This window comes from Alosa sapidissima, chromosome 7, assembly GCF_018492685.1.
Source record: "Alosa sapidissima isolate fAloSap1 chromosome 7, fAloSap1.pri, whole genome shotgun sequence".
NCBI lineage: Eukaryota > Metazoa > Chordata > Actinopteri > Clupeiformes > Clupeidae > Alosa > Alosa sapidissima.
Window position 1 is genome coordinate 31267368 of NC_055963.1, and position 18152 is coordinate 31285519.

At 40.5% G+C, this 18152-nt stretch overlaps 2 protein-coding genes across 13 annotated transcripts in view; one reads left to right on the plus strand and one right to left on the minus strand.

The window, feature by feature from the left end:
* Positions 1 to 6329: 6329 nt before the first annotated feature.
* LOC121713652 (adrenodoxin-like) lies at positions 6330 to 9092 on the minus strand. Its single transcript, XM_042098445.1, has 4 exons — positions 8886 to 9092; positions 7587 to 7711; positions 7281 to 7410; positions 6330 to 7029 (listed from the first exon to the last, which is right to left on the minus strand). The coding sequence occupies exons 1-4, from the start codon at positions 9047 to 9049 to the stop codon at positions 6915 to 6917; spliced, it is 534 nt and encodes a 177-aa protein (XP_041954379.1). The 5' UTR covers positions 9050 to 9092; the 3' UTR covers positions 6330 to 6914.
* A 5204-nt stretch (positions 9093 to 14296) lies between these two features.
* The window catches only part of hspg2 (heparan sulfate proteoglycan 2), a 99035-nt gene continuing 95179 nt past the window's right edge, over positions 14297 to 18152 (plus strand). For all 12 annotated transcript variants that reach the window (XM_042097895.1, XM_042097903.1, XM_042097900.1 and 9 more), the window contains exon 1: positions 14297 to 14714. In XM_042097895.1, coding sequence (XP_041953829.1) covers positions 14640 to 14714 — 75 coding nt within the window. In that variant the 5' untranslated portion in view covers positions 14297 to 14639. The remainder of the gene's footprint in view (positions 14715 to 18152) is intronic.

An 18152-nucleotide genomic window follows, 5' to 3' on the forward strand; every position in this document is an offset into this window, starting at 1 on the left:
TTATTATTATCTTTATTTGTTATAGAGGGACAGTGTACACTAATTGACATTTTACAAAGAAAATGTAAATGCACCCAATTATAGCCAAAAGGCTCCCCTGCCAGAAGGATAGTCCCAATAGTCCCCCTGCCAGAAGGAGCATGGCAAAATTACCTATTCATTAAAAGAATAAATTACAGCAAAAAAGCAGGCAAAACAAAAATAAAACAATTACAATATATATAAAAAATATAATAAAAAAAACCAGATGTGTTACACATCTGTCTACAACCCACCCAAATCCAACACACACACACAACAGAAGTACGCACCCCCCCCCCCCCCCCCCCCCCCCCCCCCCCCCACACACACACACACACACATACACCAGAGATACACACGCGCCCACACCACACACACACACACACAAACACACACATTAATTTTAATTTTAATGAACTATAAGAACTGGACTCTCTTATGTCTTGTGGGATTGTATTCCACTCACCAGCTGCTTTATAAGTGAAAACTGATTGACCAAAAGTTGATTTCTTGTAAGGTACTGCACAATCACCTCTAGCAGCCCCTCTAGTAACACTGGTTACTAATGATCTAAATTGCAGTAGGCTGCAGAGTGGTGGTGGAGCTAAGCCAGTGGTCCACAAACTTTTTCTTCCGAGGGCCAGCTCACTATGCCTGGCTCTAAGAGAGGGCCAGAGACTCGGGGTATATCAGTAACCATAAATAGCTTAGTGCTGTGAACAGCAGTCTACCTTAGTTGAATATTCCATTACATTTAATCATAGGCTATTGCAATTTAAAACCATTGTTAGCTGTGTTTATATTGCCATCATGCCATATCAGTGTAAAATGTAGCTCAAATGAAATATTCAAAATGTGTGAACTCTGAACTCTGTGTCTTTGCATACACAGCTCAAATTGTGAACAAGCAATATCCATACAAATAATTTAAAATAAAGTTCTCAAACTATGAGAGTTTTATGAAGTGCTGGCAAAAACATCTGAAATGACCACTTTCACTCATCTGATGAGAACTTTGTGAATTGTGAATTTGTATGAACATTTGGGTGGATAGTGGATAAAAAATAGAAATAATTATCCCAGAAAGTCCCAGAAATATGACTTGAATAGAAGTTAGTTAGTTATTAGCAATTAATTGATAAACTTTTAGAATACTTTGAGCACTGATGCAGTCAGCATAGACCTCTTACATTGTTTGCAAGTAGGCCTACATTTCATTCCGTTTTCGATGGCAAACGCGAAACAGCGCCAAAATAACCACCAGTGGACAAAAAGAGTATTACACGTGTACTGTTAAGACTCGCTATAGAGAATGAATGGGGGAAATTACGGAGGTTATAGCAGAGAGGGTTAAAGCGGAGCTAGTAATCAAGGATCTTTGGTTATAGTTTGACGATGTCGTACTCATAGACATAATATACATAGACGCCGCATTGGCTGCTGGAAACGAGAAATGCGGCCGCCATCTTGGACCGGTCATACTCCTTGTTGCGTTGCAGCAGAAGACACAAGATGCCAGTACTGTGCAGCATGTTCCTGCTCAAATCGACGAACCATCGCAAACAGGGCTCGGGGGATTTACTTTTCTCAAGTAAGATTTAACATTACCGTACTAATGGTTGTATTTTGTGAATAGAATATTACCAGAGAGTTGAGAAGGAGCAAGGATCTTTGATATTACTGTATGAGAATCGTAGCCAGCTAGCTAGGCTGTTTACTCGGTGTTCACCTGGCTATGAACTGAGACTTAATAAGTCATATTCCATAACACTGACTTAGATTACAACTGACACAAAAAGGCTATTTTAGAAATAAATCATACTAGATTTGGCTGGCGAATTTTACACAAGTGGCACAGACTGTAGCCTATATTATTGGGCAATCGCTAGCTGCTACTTGTAGCCTAAGCGTGTTGGTAGCTTCACTATTTTCTGAATAAAGTAACTTTTCAATAGCTTAACTTCTTTATTTATCAAGTGGCTTAGCCACACAAGCTACACTTTTCTTGTCATGTGTAATTGGCACAATTTAAAGTAGCTTCCTATGTAGAGAACTAGCCTACTGCTGTGTTTGTGTTAATAATACATTTGACTGGGTGGTAGTATTGTGTAGTGTTTTATTCATAGCAGAGTAACTGATAGTTTAGCTCACTACAATGTCTAAGTAGCTTGCCCAACACTGTATTATTCACATGTCATTTACCCTAACAAGAATAAGATGCCTCTCAAATTCCTTTATTCATTTTATTCATTTTATATCTCCCCAGAACAACTGCCTTGCTCAAGGAGACTGTGAATGAACTGAATAGTCTCCTCACATCCCTGGAACTGAGGAAGGTGCAGCTCTTCATTGCAGTATTGGAGGGCATCTGCTACACTGTGACTGAATATTTGATTTATGAGCTCCACCTTCATCACCTGCATTCACCACTCTGTGTCCCATTTTCCCATCGTCTGGTTGACTCAGTCCTCTTTTAGGGAGTTTACCCAGTTTCACTATGTACTGCTATCTTATTTGCCCACCTGCTGTCTGAAGCACTTTTTTCTTAGCCAAAGTGTACCCAAGCAATTTTAGCAAGGTGGGAACATACAAAATGACATGCACCAGTTATCGAAATCATAGAACCAACTGCATGACAGTAACCTCTGTCTCACTGAGCCTGTGAAGACACTCCCCGATTCTTTACTGATTGCAATGAACGGGGCTGATCTTAGCAGTTTCTAAAATGTTTCTTAATTCTTATTTATTTAATCTCTTCATTGGGGCTGAAAGCTTTCTGTGAACTGTAAATAACAGATGCTGTTGATGAACCCATTGACACTGTACAAGTGACAAGTCACCTTTTTGTCTTGAATTGATGAAGTTACACTTACTATGCCAAACCAATGTCTGTTTTTTAAGGATCAGAAACAAACCTACAAACTTGCACTTTACAATATTTATGGAACTTGTCTAACAAATGCTGTTGATATTGAACCCAGTTACTCCATTTCCTTTACTTATGCCACACCACTGTCTGTTCATCAAACTTTATTTTTGATGGCACTGAACTGAAAATGTTAATGGATTTTTTCTGTCAATTTAACCCATTAAAACTTGTATCAAACCAGTTTCTGTCTATGCTGTCAAACCTGGATTAGTTATGTTCCCAGTGTTTATATTGGATGTCATCACTTTATAATATATCATATATGAGAATATTCTATTACTATTAAGCCCACTTATGAATATTAAAATACACACAACCATGTTTCCTGTATACAGCTTTTCTACTGGAAGGTTTACAACTTATTCTGTCAATTTACCCAAGTTTGTCACTAAACCACATAGGCCGACTTGGAATACCCCTCAGATGTCTGAATGGCACTGATCTCACTTAAATGTTTATAGAACCTTTCTGTGAATAATGCTGTTGATGGAACTTTTCTGTCAACTGTGAACTATATTTAACTCATTAAACTTGTATCAAACTAGTTTTGTCTATGCTGTCAAACATGGATTATGTTCCCAGTTTTGATATCGGACGTCAGGTCACTTTATATCATATATCAGAATATTCTATTACTGTTAAACCCACTATGAATATTAAAATACGCTAAATCATGTGTCCTGTATCATAGCTACATGTATGACCTTTGCAGCAAAAAAAACCGAGTGAGAATCTGTTCGGTATTCAGTGAGATATGATTAATTAAGTGCGCTGACAGCTCATCTCACAGGCCAAACAGATTACACTGAGTGGAGTGGATGACCGGTCCAAGATGGCGGCTCCAAATCTCGTCAGCGCTAGTAAGGAGTAGCGGTCGATGCGGCGTCTATGTATATTATGTCTATGGTCGTACTCCCATGCCTGGCAGATGCTATATACCACGGACATGTTTTGGGGGGCCACCCAAAAGGAGGTGGCTTGCCATAGTTTGGGGACCACTGAGCTGTGTCGGATTTTATATACAAGACAACCATTTTTAAACATAACAAGATTGTTCGAACTTAGAAGCCTATATTTGTTAAGTATTGGACAGTGATGAAAATATCTTGTTTTTTTTATCTAAAATCTTGACAGCTTGTTTATATAAAGATATTATTGACTTTAATGTCATGGAGTTTGCAGTGGCCCATGTTGGTAGACAGTATTAATATGTGACATTATAAGAGGTAACATGTACGTTTTTGCAGCCTCTGTTGACATATAATTTCTAAGATGTCTAAAATTTGTAAGTGTAAAGTTTGTGATCCTACTCACCTTTTTAACATGTTGCTTGAAAGTCAGGTTACTGTCCAAAATAATGCCTAAATATTTATATTCATGTAGCCTAAAATTGAGCCATTTTTGCAGCCAAGACATTATGGTCTCTATCAAAGCCATTTAATCCATATATTTTCTAAAAGCCCATACTCTCTAGATGTCACAAAACATGAGTTTGGTCTTGATCCACTCTTTTCCATCCTTTTGCATGTATATATTAATGTATTATATAGGCGAAAATGTGTACATTTTATTTAATTTAGCCTGCATCATTAATGAAAAACTAAATCATCCATCTAAATGTTATATTTTCTACAAGCCTATGTCATCTAGATGTGATATAACATGGATTAAGACATGTCCCACCTTCCTCCAGACTTTGAGGCACCCATATCTGTACATAGGCTTGTATTGTATAATTTACTGTGTGCAGATATAAAAGCTAGGAAAAATACAACTAAGCTACCACTTAGAGAGGGTTATCATACCAAATAATGTCCCTCAGGCATGGAGGATTACAAAAATCATTGGTAGATTTTGCCACCTCAGGTGATACCGGTCCTGGCCCATGGACTAGCTTAGTCTAGGGTGCAATTGTTTTGGTTTGAATATTGTTTACATGATCACATAAGATAGAAAATGATACGGCCTTGTATACAATGTAATTAACAATAATTTGTAGTAGTTAAGCACTAGGGGCCTACCCTAGTTCAACTTAAAAAGAGCACTGATGAAATTCTACAGGAGAATGGTGGAGAGAGAAGACAGTGCGTCATTTCTCAGAAATAATGACCAATCCTTTTTTCAATTAGTATTTTATAATTCCAATGTATTCTACAACTTTCACATACAGTAAGTGATGGCTGAAGAGAGGATTTTTGTCAGGTGTTTACCTGGCAATTCTCTGTAAGTTTCTGCACTCAACAGATCTCACCTCTGCACTCTCTTTCTGTCAGATATTTAACCATTTAGCTACTTGCAAACAATGTAAGAGGCCTATGCTGACTGCATCAGTGCTCAAAGTATTCTAAAAGTTTATCAATTAATTGCTAATAACTAACTAACTTCTATTCAAGTCATATTTCTGGGACTTTCTGGGATAATTATTTCTATTTTTTATCCACTCGTTCAAATGTTCATACAAATTCACAATTCACAAAGTTCTCATCAGGTGAGTGAAAGTGGTCATTTCAGATGTTTTTGCCAGCACTTCATAAAACTCTCATAGTTTGAGAACTTTAAATTATTTGTATGGATATTGCTTGTTCACAATTTGAGCTGTGTATGCAAAGACACAGAGTTCAGAGTTCACAGATTTTGAATATTTAATTTGAGCTACATTTTACACTGATATGGCATGATGGCAAAATAAACACAGCTAACAATGGTTTTAAATTGCAATAGCCTATGATTAAATGTAATGGAATATTCAACTAAGGTAGACTGCTGTTCACAGCACTAAGCTATTTATGGTTACTGATATACCCCGAGTCTCTGGCCCTCTCTTAGAGCCAGGCATAGTGAGCTGGCCCTCGGAAAAAAAAAGTTTGTGGACCACTGGTATAGGCCCACTTTCTATACTGCAAGTCTGCAAGTTTAGAAAGTATGCACGTGTTCTTGTCTCCTAAATGAGGTTATTATGACTAATTACTGAGTACTCTACTGTATACCTTATACATTCCTACCATACATATGCCTTAGTGTTGCGCTAAGAATATTATCCCCAGATTATGAGTTGAGTTGAGCATAGTGAATAACGCTGAGACAGTAGCTACAGAGGCTTTCATGTTAGATTTTACAAATTGACATTAAATGCTGTTTACATCTGTGTGAGGCCGCAAGTCCTGTTTTACAAATTGTCATTAAATGCTGTTTACATCTGTGTAAGGCCGCAAGTCCTGTTTTGGTCAGTATTTGTCTGTATGATCAATGTGTGAGGAAATGTTTTTTTATAACAATCACTCTTATCTCACAGATTAAAATTGTGGGTTTTAATTTGCCTGAAAGGAAAAGTATTGTTGGCCTGTGGTGCACAACAAATTATGTCATAGAAGCCCATCAGAGGCATAAGAGTTTATGCACACAGGATGCAACAGTAAAACAATCTGTGTCGGACACATCAAAACGCCCTATTTATTTGAGGATGTGTAATTCAGTTCATGGCTGCAATGCTAATCATACAGCAACAGGAATTCTTTCATGTTCTGTGATAAGCACTGTCCAAGTTGTTGATCAAGTAACACAGACTAATGATCTTCTGGTTTCTCTTCATTCATGCAGAATGAGAAAGTATGTATTTGAAAGAGATCTTGATTATACGGACCAGGAAGTGATCACCTGTCAGACACCATTTACTTCCTCACTCTCTCCAGGTCTATAATGCCTTCGTGCTTGAGCCCAGTTGGTCCTGTTCAGTTGATAGATTGCATGTATGTCTGGACAAAAACTACTCCAAACAGATGTTTTGATACAGTGCTAATATATTTATGAAAAGCAGAGGTTAAATTAATTCATTAACATAAACTAGTATTTTGATATGTCTGTCAACATCTAATCCTGAAACAACAGCTGTGTTTAACTGTAAAGTTTTTGCTAGGTGCTGAGTTATTATGACATAATCTCTGAGGTCATAGGTCAGGTGAGAGTTTCAGGAGGAGGGGCCAGCACCATCTGTCTGCCGAATATCATTCACGCTATCAGGAACACGCACCACCATCCCATGCAGGTGATTAGACAGGCAGATCTGGCAACCCAGACGAGACCTAGCATAGAACACAACCATAGATAATGTTTATTTTATTTTTTTAAATGAATCAATAACCCAAGCAGAATAGTGTTATATCTATAGGAAATCAAGTTTATACTGTTTTATATGTACAAAAATCTATACATTGCACGTACAGGCATATGTTGGTCCTATCAGGATATAAAATTAGCCAAAAACCTACACACATTGAAGTAGTCAATGGTAATGTAAGATGCTATGGCTGTTACATGTTTGCTTCTCACTCACGTTTCTGTGAGTCCAAAGGCCAGGTCCAGTAGGTCCATCTCCTCGTCTGAGACAATGCCCAGCTTATTGTAGTTGGATTCGTCAAGGATGACATGACATGTGGAGCAGGCCAGTGTTCCCTCACATGCACCTATTTGTATGTATGTTCACACATACATAGACACACACACACACACACACACACACACACACACACACACACAGAGTTTATGATCTTGTGAAGAGGATTTTATGTGTGTGTGTGTGTGTTGTGTGAGAGAGAGATAGAGAAAGGAGGTGGGGTATGGGTCGGGGAGACACACATACCAAAACCTTCGATGTTCAGTTTGTGATCAACAACAACATTTAGAAGTGTGTCTCCATCACGACCTTGGACTTCAACCCTTTCTCCATCACGGTATACAAATGTAATGTTTATTTTCTGTTCAGACCTGCAGAAACACACAAACATGCCAACCATATAAAAATACTAAACCTTCACTCTAGATCCAAATCAGTGCTTTAATCAGATAGAATTAAAAAAAGTATATATACATTCCCATGTTGGGGCGCCCCCATGTATTAAAGGAGAATTCTGGCCATTTTTCACATAGATCTCTGTTTCTCAAGGTCACCGAGTACTGTAGGTAAGAAAACAAATCGGTGCTACCTAGCTCGAGTTCCTGCAGCCAACAGCTAGAGCAGCCAGGCAGTGTGCATTCAGATTGTTGAACAATGTTCCTCAGAGAATTTGTGAAATTTGTCCTGTGTTAGATCCTGTGTCATAGAAGAAAGGATTACCGCCACTAGCTGTGTGTTTCTTTCAGAACATTCAGAACACAACTTTGTTGTGGATAATCAGCTTGGTATGTACGATGAAAACTGAGGCCATTTAGTGTGATTGAGTGAAAACTGGTCAGCATTCTTGTCAGCTTGTCGACGTTCTTCTTAGCTGAAAAGCTCACATTCTGTTTAGCAATTGCAAGATGTGTATATGAACAGATGCCTGTTCAAATAGCCACTAACATTGTGTTGGTCAGGTGTCTTGGGTCACTGAATATTATGTTAATAACCATGCCATTGCTCAGTTTGGCAGTGGAACTTGTGCTGACACGGGAGGATTCAGCTACACAGTAGATTAAAACTCTAAATCACTTTTCAGCTTCTAAACTATTGTGTGTGTGTGTGTGTGTGTGTGTGTGTGTGTGTGTGGGGGGGGGGGGGGGGTGTTGCAAAAGCTCTCTCTCTCTCTCACACACACACACACACACACACACACACACACACACACACACATACACTGGTGAATGAATAGACTTAGAGTAAAACCTAATCACACACACAATGTCCTTGTAGGAAAAGATATCCTAATAATCCTATTAAAAACCAAAAGCTGCAACTTTGTGACTAATTAAAAAAAAACACTTTGAGATATCTTGAGGATATGATGGGAAAACAGTTAACAGGTGATTTGAACTTAATTTCACATCTATATGACATGCATGTATATTCTTGTTAGTCAATTAAAAGCTTAATTGGACAAATCAGCCTCCTAAATATGTATACATATGTATGTAAATACAGATGAAGAAATATGTTGTTTAGCGTGTATTTTGAAGATCTTACCTCAGAGAGCATACAGTTGTTAGGCTGCGAGAGCTGGTGTTCAGTTTATGCAGTGGACGGACAAGCGATGGCACATTCCTAGTGGTTGCAGGCAGTGTTGAGGCTAACCAAAGGGGCCAAAAATTCTGGGCGAAGGACAATACTCTTGTGGAAGCAGAGGACATGGTAGGAAATGCTGTCCAGCACAGGAGGCGATGTGTTGTGCTTCCCCAGTGCTCGAAGGCACAAAATGCTGAGTGCATTCTCCTAAGACCGCCCTTCACACTGTGTAATCCCATGGTGACGCAACCCCTTCATCCAGGATAACTGATTAATTTCACTGACAAATATAAACTATAACACTTGGATCATATCAAACTGTGAAAGACAAAAAGGTTGATGGGAGTAAAAGCATAAATTTTGTTGTTTTCCTTTTTCCTTGTGTGTTTCTCTTTATGCTATTCTAAAACCAGAATTATGTTTGTTTGAGAGGGGTCTTTGATACTGCTTGTGTTTAATGATCCACTGATGTACAAGCAATTTGCCACATTCCTTGTCTGGACTATTTTGTAAATGTCCTTGCAATTATTTCCATCATTATGCATTTTCTCATAATTCTTGGCCAATTGTTGTGCTAACAAATCTGCTTATAAAGTATAATCTACTTTTGGTTGTATGTTGTAACAGGCTGTGGTTATTGGTTAAGACTCTGTGGAATTTACAGGGATCTCCATGACTTGATTGACCTCTTGCTAACAGCAGAGAGTGCTGTCTGACAGGTTTTGGAGTTTTGCTCCAAAAGAAACATGGAAGACACATGGAAAACATCCTTATTGCTTGTGGGGTGTGTGGTACTGAAGAAAATGGCCATGCAGTGACAAAGACAGATTTGATGGCAGAGAGTTGTTTTATTGTAGTTTTGAGTTTGATTGTGATGATCCTTTTCCCCTTACAGCCTAGATGTCTGTTTGCTACCTTTCTCGTTCACAGTGGGTTTGGTGATGATACATCAGAGATTCAATTTTTTTTGTTTTAGCAAATTAAGCCTTAGCATACATTGGACTTAAATGTGTTCTGATTTTGTCATAGTCATACCACAGTAAAAGATGTAATTAACCACCAATTCATTTTTGACAAATCTGGATGACAAGTATATTCAATTATGTTTCAAAATCTTTAAAAAATGACTGGTATTAATTTCATCAGCTCCCTTTCCACAGGTGTATTAATCAAGCACCTTGCAGTCTCCATTCATAATCTAGGTGCTTGATTTTATTCACCTGTGGAAAGGGACCTGATGAAACCCATGAATACACTCCTCTCAAATGATAAGCTGAAGCCACACCCAATCAAGGAAAAGGTGCTGCCCCTCTCAACTGTCTTACCACATCTCCAACCATTCTTCATACCAGCTGACTTTAAGATAGACGATAGAGCTAATTAGTGAAAACACCTGTGTTAAGTATACAAGGGATTTCCATGTAGCGAAGAGAGAGAGCAGTCACCCCACCCGGCCTTGTGTCTCTAAAATGTACATATATACACACACACAGACATAAACACTGTCTTGACTGTGACTTGTGTGTACATCCAGCTGTTTGCATTGTCTTTCTTACTCCGACATGTCAGCGTGATATGTGGCACAGGCCAGCTGTGATCTCAAAGCACACCAGTGTTTACATATTGGGCCATAATTACGGTGACAGTTGTGACAGTGCTTTACCCCGTCAGATGTGCTAGTGTATGAGTGCACAGCACTACAGTATGGCTGTCTTTTAATTTCAAGAAATACAACCACAAATCAGAAAAAGTTGGAATGTTGTATAAATTTCAAATAAAACAGAATGTGATAATATACAAGTCTCATAAAGCCATATATAGCAGCTAAAAGGACATAGACAACATATCAAATGTTGAAAATAAAAATGTTGACATTTCATGGAAAATATAGGTTCATTTTGAATTTGATGCCAGCAACAAAACAAGTTGGGACAGGAAATGTTTACCACTGTGCTGCTTCACCTCTTCATTTAACAAAATTCTGTAAATGTTTGGGAACTGAGGAGACCAGTTGCTAGAGTTTTGGGAATTAACTGTTGTCCCATTACTGGCCGATATAGGATTTCAGTTGCTCAACAGTATGGGTCATTCTTAGCCATGTTTTTCATTCCATGATGCACCTAATTTGACAAATCTGGACTGCAGACAGGCCATTTTAGCACCTGGACTCTTCATCTATGGAGAAATACTGTGTACATATTGGCATTTTGGCATTATTTTCCTGAAATATTCAAGGTCTTCCCTGGAAAAGATGGCAGTAAACCTATATCATTCAGAATTGATTGTGCTTTGCCAGATGTGCAAGATGCCCATGCTATGTACTAATGCACCTCCACACCATCATAGATGTTGGGTTTCGAACTGAGCACTAAAACAAGTTGGATAGGTTGAATACTTGGATAGGCCCTTTAGCCCAGATGAGTCCATGATTTCCAAAAAGAATGGCACATTTTGATTGGTCTAACCACAGGACCTTTTTCCATGTTACCTCAGTCCATTTTAAACAAGCTCAGGCCCAGATAAGACGGTATTTTCTGTATCATGTCTCAATACAATTTTGGCTGTCGCATAGATTTAAGTTTTTTAATTTAGTATCAAACTGTACACATAGACAATGGTTATCAGAGGTTTTCCTGAGCCCATACAATGATTTTCTTTACAGAAACAGGTCTGGTTTTGATGCAGTGTCATCTGAGGTCCAAAAGACCACGGCCATCCAATATTGTTTTTCAGCTCTAACCCTTGTTTGCAAAGATTATCTGGATTCTCTGGATGTTTTAATTACATTATGGCCTGTAGATAATGAACTCCCCAAATACTTCAAAATTTCATATTAAGAAGCATTACAATTACATTGTTTCATCATTTGTGCACACAGGTTTACACAGAGTGATGAATACCCCTACATCTTTGTAGGGGTATAATTCTGAGACACAGTGAGCTTATATCCCTCTAAGTTGTTGGTCCATTCATTCCCAGCTGTATGTGATTATACATATATTTGTATGTGCACCTGAGTGTGGTCCATGAGTGTGTGTGAGGTAGAGGTAGAGGTAGAGAGAGAGAGAGAAAACAAAAAAGAGAGTTTGTTAGTCTAGTAAAACCATGTTATGTTCTGCAGGTTATGATAACATAAGGAAGATGAGTGAAGGTCCTTTAGAAGCCTCAGGCCTTATGTCCCCATTTGTCTAAATCCAGCTGTAGACCTCAATCAATCTAATCGTACAGCTTAGGTCTTGTATAAATACACGTCTCTTCAGCATTGCACAAGAGCATTGAGAGGAAGTCCCCACGTCTGTGTTTATTCCTGATTAACATGATAAATTATTTGAACTAAATATTTCCTGTCAGAAAAAATGTCTCTTTCCAGCTGTTGCAGAGCAGTTGTTTAACAAAGGGCTTCTGATGTTTAGATGTCAAATCTATTCTTAAGTCATTTTTGTATCTAACAACTATACATGAACATGAATAGCGTTAATTGGTGTTGTAATGTTTAGGCAATCCTGATAGGCAAATCACAGTAATAAACTCTTTGTAACATAGAGCAAGGTCGTAATAATATTTTTTCTTATGTAAACAATATTCAAACTAACCCCTCCCCCCTCTAGGCTGCTATGACTAACATGATCACATGGAACTATGGTATAGTATATAGCCACACAAAAGGCATATACCCAGAAAGCACATACTGATATTGCACAACCAAGTTTTTGAACATTTGCTACTTTGACCACAATATCCGGACTTATTTTCTATACCAATGCACAGATTATGTTATTATAGTTGTAATTATGGTTGTAATTTGTTCAGCTCTCAATGGCATGCGACAGAATGCCACACAGAAATGAGGAAAACAGCATTATCAGCCATTATTGTTTAAAGATATAAACATATCACCCCATGTGTTTGTGAATTACATATCACCCCATGTGTTTGTGAACTACATATATCATACAATGGCAGGAACATTCATCCGCCATGTTTGCACATTCGGTGTGTGTGTGTGTGTGTGTGTGTGTGTGTGTGTGTGTGTGTGTGTGTCCAGTGTTGACTACATGGCTACAGCCTTGACATAGTGTTGAGGCCAAGGCTAAGGTCATCACTGGCCAGGGTATAAGGGTGTACCATGGAGCCAGGTGTTCTGGACTTTACACTGATGCTCACATGTCACATTCATTCAGAGTTTAACCAAGCTAAACTTCCTCATCTCATGATAAGAAGACCACTCCAGATCTGCTGTGGTCCTCTCTGTGTCTCTAACCAATGGCTGCTGTTCCGTGCTCTCTCAGAGGAGAGGCAGGCACACTTCATTCCAATTATGGCTCTGATTAGACACATAAACAGACTCTCTACAGACACACGCGGGTAATATCGCAGGCATGGGGGGGTTGGGTGGCCTGTTTATGCCCTGCTCTGTTTGGGTTGCCTAGTGGGAGAGAAGCGCAGACGTTACACAACTGACCTACGGCTTACAGTCCTCGGCTCCCTGGGGAAAAGGGTCGAAAACTTCAAGAGTGCAGTCCTCAGCTTGTTTGTTCTAATTATATGTTTGTTATGAAAAAAAAAAATACCCAGGAAGCCTTGGCTATCAGGCTTTACTTTCACATAACACATTTCAGCACTGGTAGTGTAAACCTCAGTGTCACTTGTTATCTTCCCCTCCAACTTTCCTATTAGAGATTTGACCTTTTCTTTTTGATTATGAAATAGAAGTCGTCATAAACGAAGTCTTTGTAACATATCCAGAGCCACAACTTTGTCTGAGACAGTCTGGTATTTAGGTTCTATGTTTGTGGGTTCACTGAGGATGACTGTGCCGACTGCTAATGGTAATTCTATTTCTGTACGTCTTCACTCATCACAGAAACATATGAGCCTAGCGAGGTAGTTCCATTGCTCAGGAGTAGGCAACAGTAATATTGCATTACAAATACATGCAGTCGCCAGAGAGCGCTACTGCAACGTTAACATAGCCTATAACCCATATAATGTAGGCTATGGGATTTATCTCCCCTGCTGTCCACCTCAAGACAGAAAAGGTGAATCTGTGCAATATCGAGGAAAATCATAAAGAGTAGCCTAGTTAAACGTCACCCTAACATACCAGTTTCCTCATCTACTCTTCCACTTCCAATTAATGCAATGAATGAATCTCAATGAATGTTTGAGATTAGAAAATAATAGGCTATATCTGAATTGGTTGGCTATTTCATTTAAAACTGCCAAAACGACCAAAAAAGAGACAAGCTATTTATCAAAACAGAGGCTTATAAACAAAACTGCATTGACCCTATTTGTCCGTATCAGTAACCCTTGCTCGGAAGTAGGTGGTGTCTGCTCGCGCGGCATCTCACGCTCCCTGGATTCCATTCCGTTTTTTACTGCGGCCAGCGCTCGTCGATCCCATCCCGACTACACTGGACTTCTAGTGTCTTGTACTGCATTGTATGTCGAAGTTTCGGAGTTGGAAAGAGAGTTGAGACGGGAGAGGGAGGTGAATAACTATTAAAAGACTGCACAACGTTTTGGTATTCCATGAAAGATACGTTGTTTGCACTTGGATTTCTGCTAAATTGAATGAAGTCCCACCGGGACTGGGGCAGAGAAGAAACTGCGGCCTTGCATTAGAAGAAACTTTTATAAACTAGTTCGTGAGTGCGGGACCTCGACTTTTTCTTTCTAGCGCGTGCGGGTCTAGCGCGAACTCCGGAGAAAATGGGCACTCGGACGAATGTCCGCAAAGTGTCCGGACTCATCATCTCTTTGATATTTACGTTTCATCTGACCAATGTAAGTGCATTGACCTACTATTTTACCTCAAGCAAACTGTTGTATTACAACTCCATGAACGCACTACTTTTTTAGCCTACTAGGTGAAAATGAAGTGCAAATATGTTGTTCAAATAGGCAACAGGTAGGCCTATCGATTCCGAAGAGCTGCTGTAAGAAAAGGTTAAAGATGGGGGAAATAACCTTAGTGTAGCCTAACTTTTGAGCCTCTGTAGAAGAGTGCGGTTAGGGTTGTGGGCTATTTTCAACCAACCTCTGTAACTGAACACCTCTAATCACAGATTGTCTGTGTAATTTATGGTTAAATACATATACGAATCTAACATCAACTGAAATCTTTCTCGGGTAAAGTTTTGCGGATCTAATTTTGTCCTTAGAAACCAGACTATTCATAGCTGTTCCTACTGGCGTCTGCTTGCCCGTAAACTTCACCAACTTAATGGCTGCAGCTCGCTGGTTTCAACACCTTCATAATTCATTCATGTTATGATTGCTGGGTTTACATACAAGAGTTGTTTCCGCAGGTAATGCGGAAGCTGCATCTAAGTGTTTACACTAGTTTAAGTCCAAAATTATTACTTCCACCTGTCTGTAATCTAAGGCAGGATCTAGGCTATATTTACGCAGACTGAAAGGTAAACACTGGCACGATCGTGCATAGTGTACCACGTACATGTAACATTGTAGTAGGGTTATGGTTTCTTTAATAAATACAAGTGGGTCGTTCTCTGCATTTTTCTATGATCCAATGTGACTTGATTTACAATTAACACAACCGTTTCTTTAAACAAATACAAGCAATAACACTTGAACCTTTACCTCCACAATGGGCTCTGAATGAGTGTTTCAACCAACTCAGACCCTGGGGTCCAGGGCGCTGAGCTCTAAAGGTCCTGTTTTAGGGGAGGATTTCAGAGTGCTGTCGGTGACTGCGCAGGGGGATTCATAAGGTAGTTATGAGGTCGAGCTGGAATGCGCACATCTGTAAGGGGTTCTCTTTTGGGTTGTCACAAGCCGGGCTCCAATTCCAGTGAGGCTTAAGAGCTGCGGGGCACATCAGACTACCTGCACTGGCTTACGACCCCCTCTGCATATCTCATGGTGCTGGTGTTGGAAATGGTGTTTGAACTGTTTGTTTCTAACAAACTTCAGCTAATGCAGTCCTGGCAGACATGGTATAAATAGCTGTCAGTGAAGACTGAGGTGTTGATGACGGCACTTTTCCAGGTCCAGGCCTCTGTTCCCCTCTGATGATAGTGGGGCCCACACTGGAGAGCTGCACCTGTCGGGGAGCTTGGGTCGGAGGGAGGTGTGTGTGTGTGTGTGTGTGTATGTGTGATGGTGGTTTGTGTGTGTGTGTGTGTGTGTGTGGGGGGGGGGGGGGGGGGTGCTTGGCAAGGCGGTGTACATCAGACCTCATCCACATAACCTTCTGACCCCCTGCCTAAATCCTGTAGATCACATGATGATGAAAAGTCTTCCCCAGCTAGTGTCCAGAGTGTGCTAATCCCCTGCGCGGTGAGACACGGGCCAAAGCGCCGGCTCCCTCCACCAGCCCACGCGGCCTCCGGCGTCTTCACTGACATTTACAACATGACATTGCCGTCTCCGGTCTCCCGGGACCACCATGAGCGACACAATGGGACCATAATTGAATTATCCGGAACTGCAGGCATCTGTTTTTATCATCAGGAGTCAAACAGAGCTGTTAGGCCTGACGACTCATCTCATCCAGCTTTAGACCAGGACACCCCCCCTCCTCCTCCCCCTGCCCCCACTCTATTTACCTCCCCTTCAGTGACCAGCAGGAATCCCAGGCTCATAAGTATCAATCAGCCCTAACAAAACCCCTGAAATAAAGCACTGAAGTCCTTTATTAGGCCTTTAACTGACCTGCACCATAAAACACCCTCTCCACTCTACTGCCCCCTCCACTCCTCCCCCCAGCGCTTCCTCTCTCACCCCAGACACCAGTGCAGGTACATCACTGACCAAGAGCAGGGGTGCCTCAGCGTCCATTAGCGAAGACCGCCATCATCAGCCACTAGTATGGAACGTTTTTCGCTGATGGTTTAGAGTGGGAGGCTATTAGTGTGCAGTTCCCATGATTCCAGCTGTGGTTTGTCTGAGGAAGCAGTGGGGAGGGGGACACTCTTAGTCAGGCGCACCAGCTGCTCTTCCCATAGCCGGCCTTCATGTTTGTGCTCGGAGGCTCTGGGATGATTCACCCCCGGGCTGGTTCCTCAGGCCCGTTCAGCCTGCGGAGGGAAGGCCTCTGCCAAGACTCCTCGCAGCAGCGCGGTCGCCACCATGACCTCAGCTTCCCAGTATGTGCCTTAGCCCCCCACATCATGAGTTATAACTCAGGCACCAGTATAAATGTCACAGGCTAACCAAACGCCTGAAATACGCAAGGCATGGCATATGCCTGTAATTACATAATATTACATTATTTTATGATTAAACTATGTAATAATTTACAGTTGTTTACATTTTTTAATCATTTTTCTAACAACTTTGGGGCAGTTGCAATTGTTATAGGACTGTGATGGATATGTGTCCCTATAACTTTTCAGACAAACAACGCTTGCTGAGTTGCTTACTTACTAATGCAGTAAAAGACAAGAGTACTCAATTTCATTATTGAGTTTTATTGGGAAACTAATTTAATTAACTTATCAAAAGACGGATCGTTTGGCTGTTATCTGTTTAGTCTCCGATCAGCGGCTGTGGCTGGAGAGAGAGAGTGGCCTTGTCTGTGTTTGTCTTCCTGTGCTGCTGCTGGAAGTACTGCTGGCTATTTCTGACCAGAGGTCCCTCCCAGGATAGAAGTACAGAAGTGTTGTGTGACTTCACTGGGCAGCAGAGACGAAGGGGGTTGGTGTTGGTTGGATTCCTCTGGCCTTATACAGATGAAGAGTTTGTCACAAAGCTTTTTTTGTGAGACACAACTCCTCCTGTTCCCTATGTATTGGACACAGCATCTCCTTATAGCTTGTGTTCTCCCCACCACGAGACGCACTGGGTAAACACTCAGGGCCTGGATTGAGGCCAGGGTCATGCCCACATCTCACAGTGCTGCTTATTTTATACTGCTGATGGACACATGAACATGTCTGACTCAGGAATATCCATCTCTGCCTGGATTCATAGACACGCACATAGTCTTTCTTTTTCTTTCTTTCTTTCTTTCTTTCTTTCTTTCTTTCTCTCTCACATATGAAACATTAAGCCAATCAAATGTTATTCAATTAGTGTTAATGCGCAAGCATGGCATCGTCATCAGTACTGTTTTGCCTGTTTTTGACTTGTTGCATGTACTTGTCTGCGATTGACTCCTCCAGCAGGACATCCGTAGTCCACAAAGGAAGGTGTAGGTGGGTAGCATCTCAAATCTGCCAAGTGCAGATATCTCCTTGGAATCTCGCTGGCTGTTGG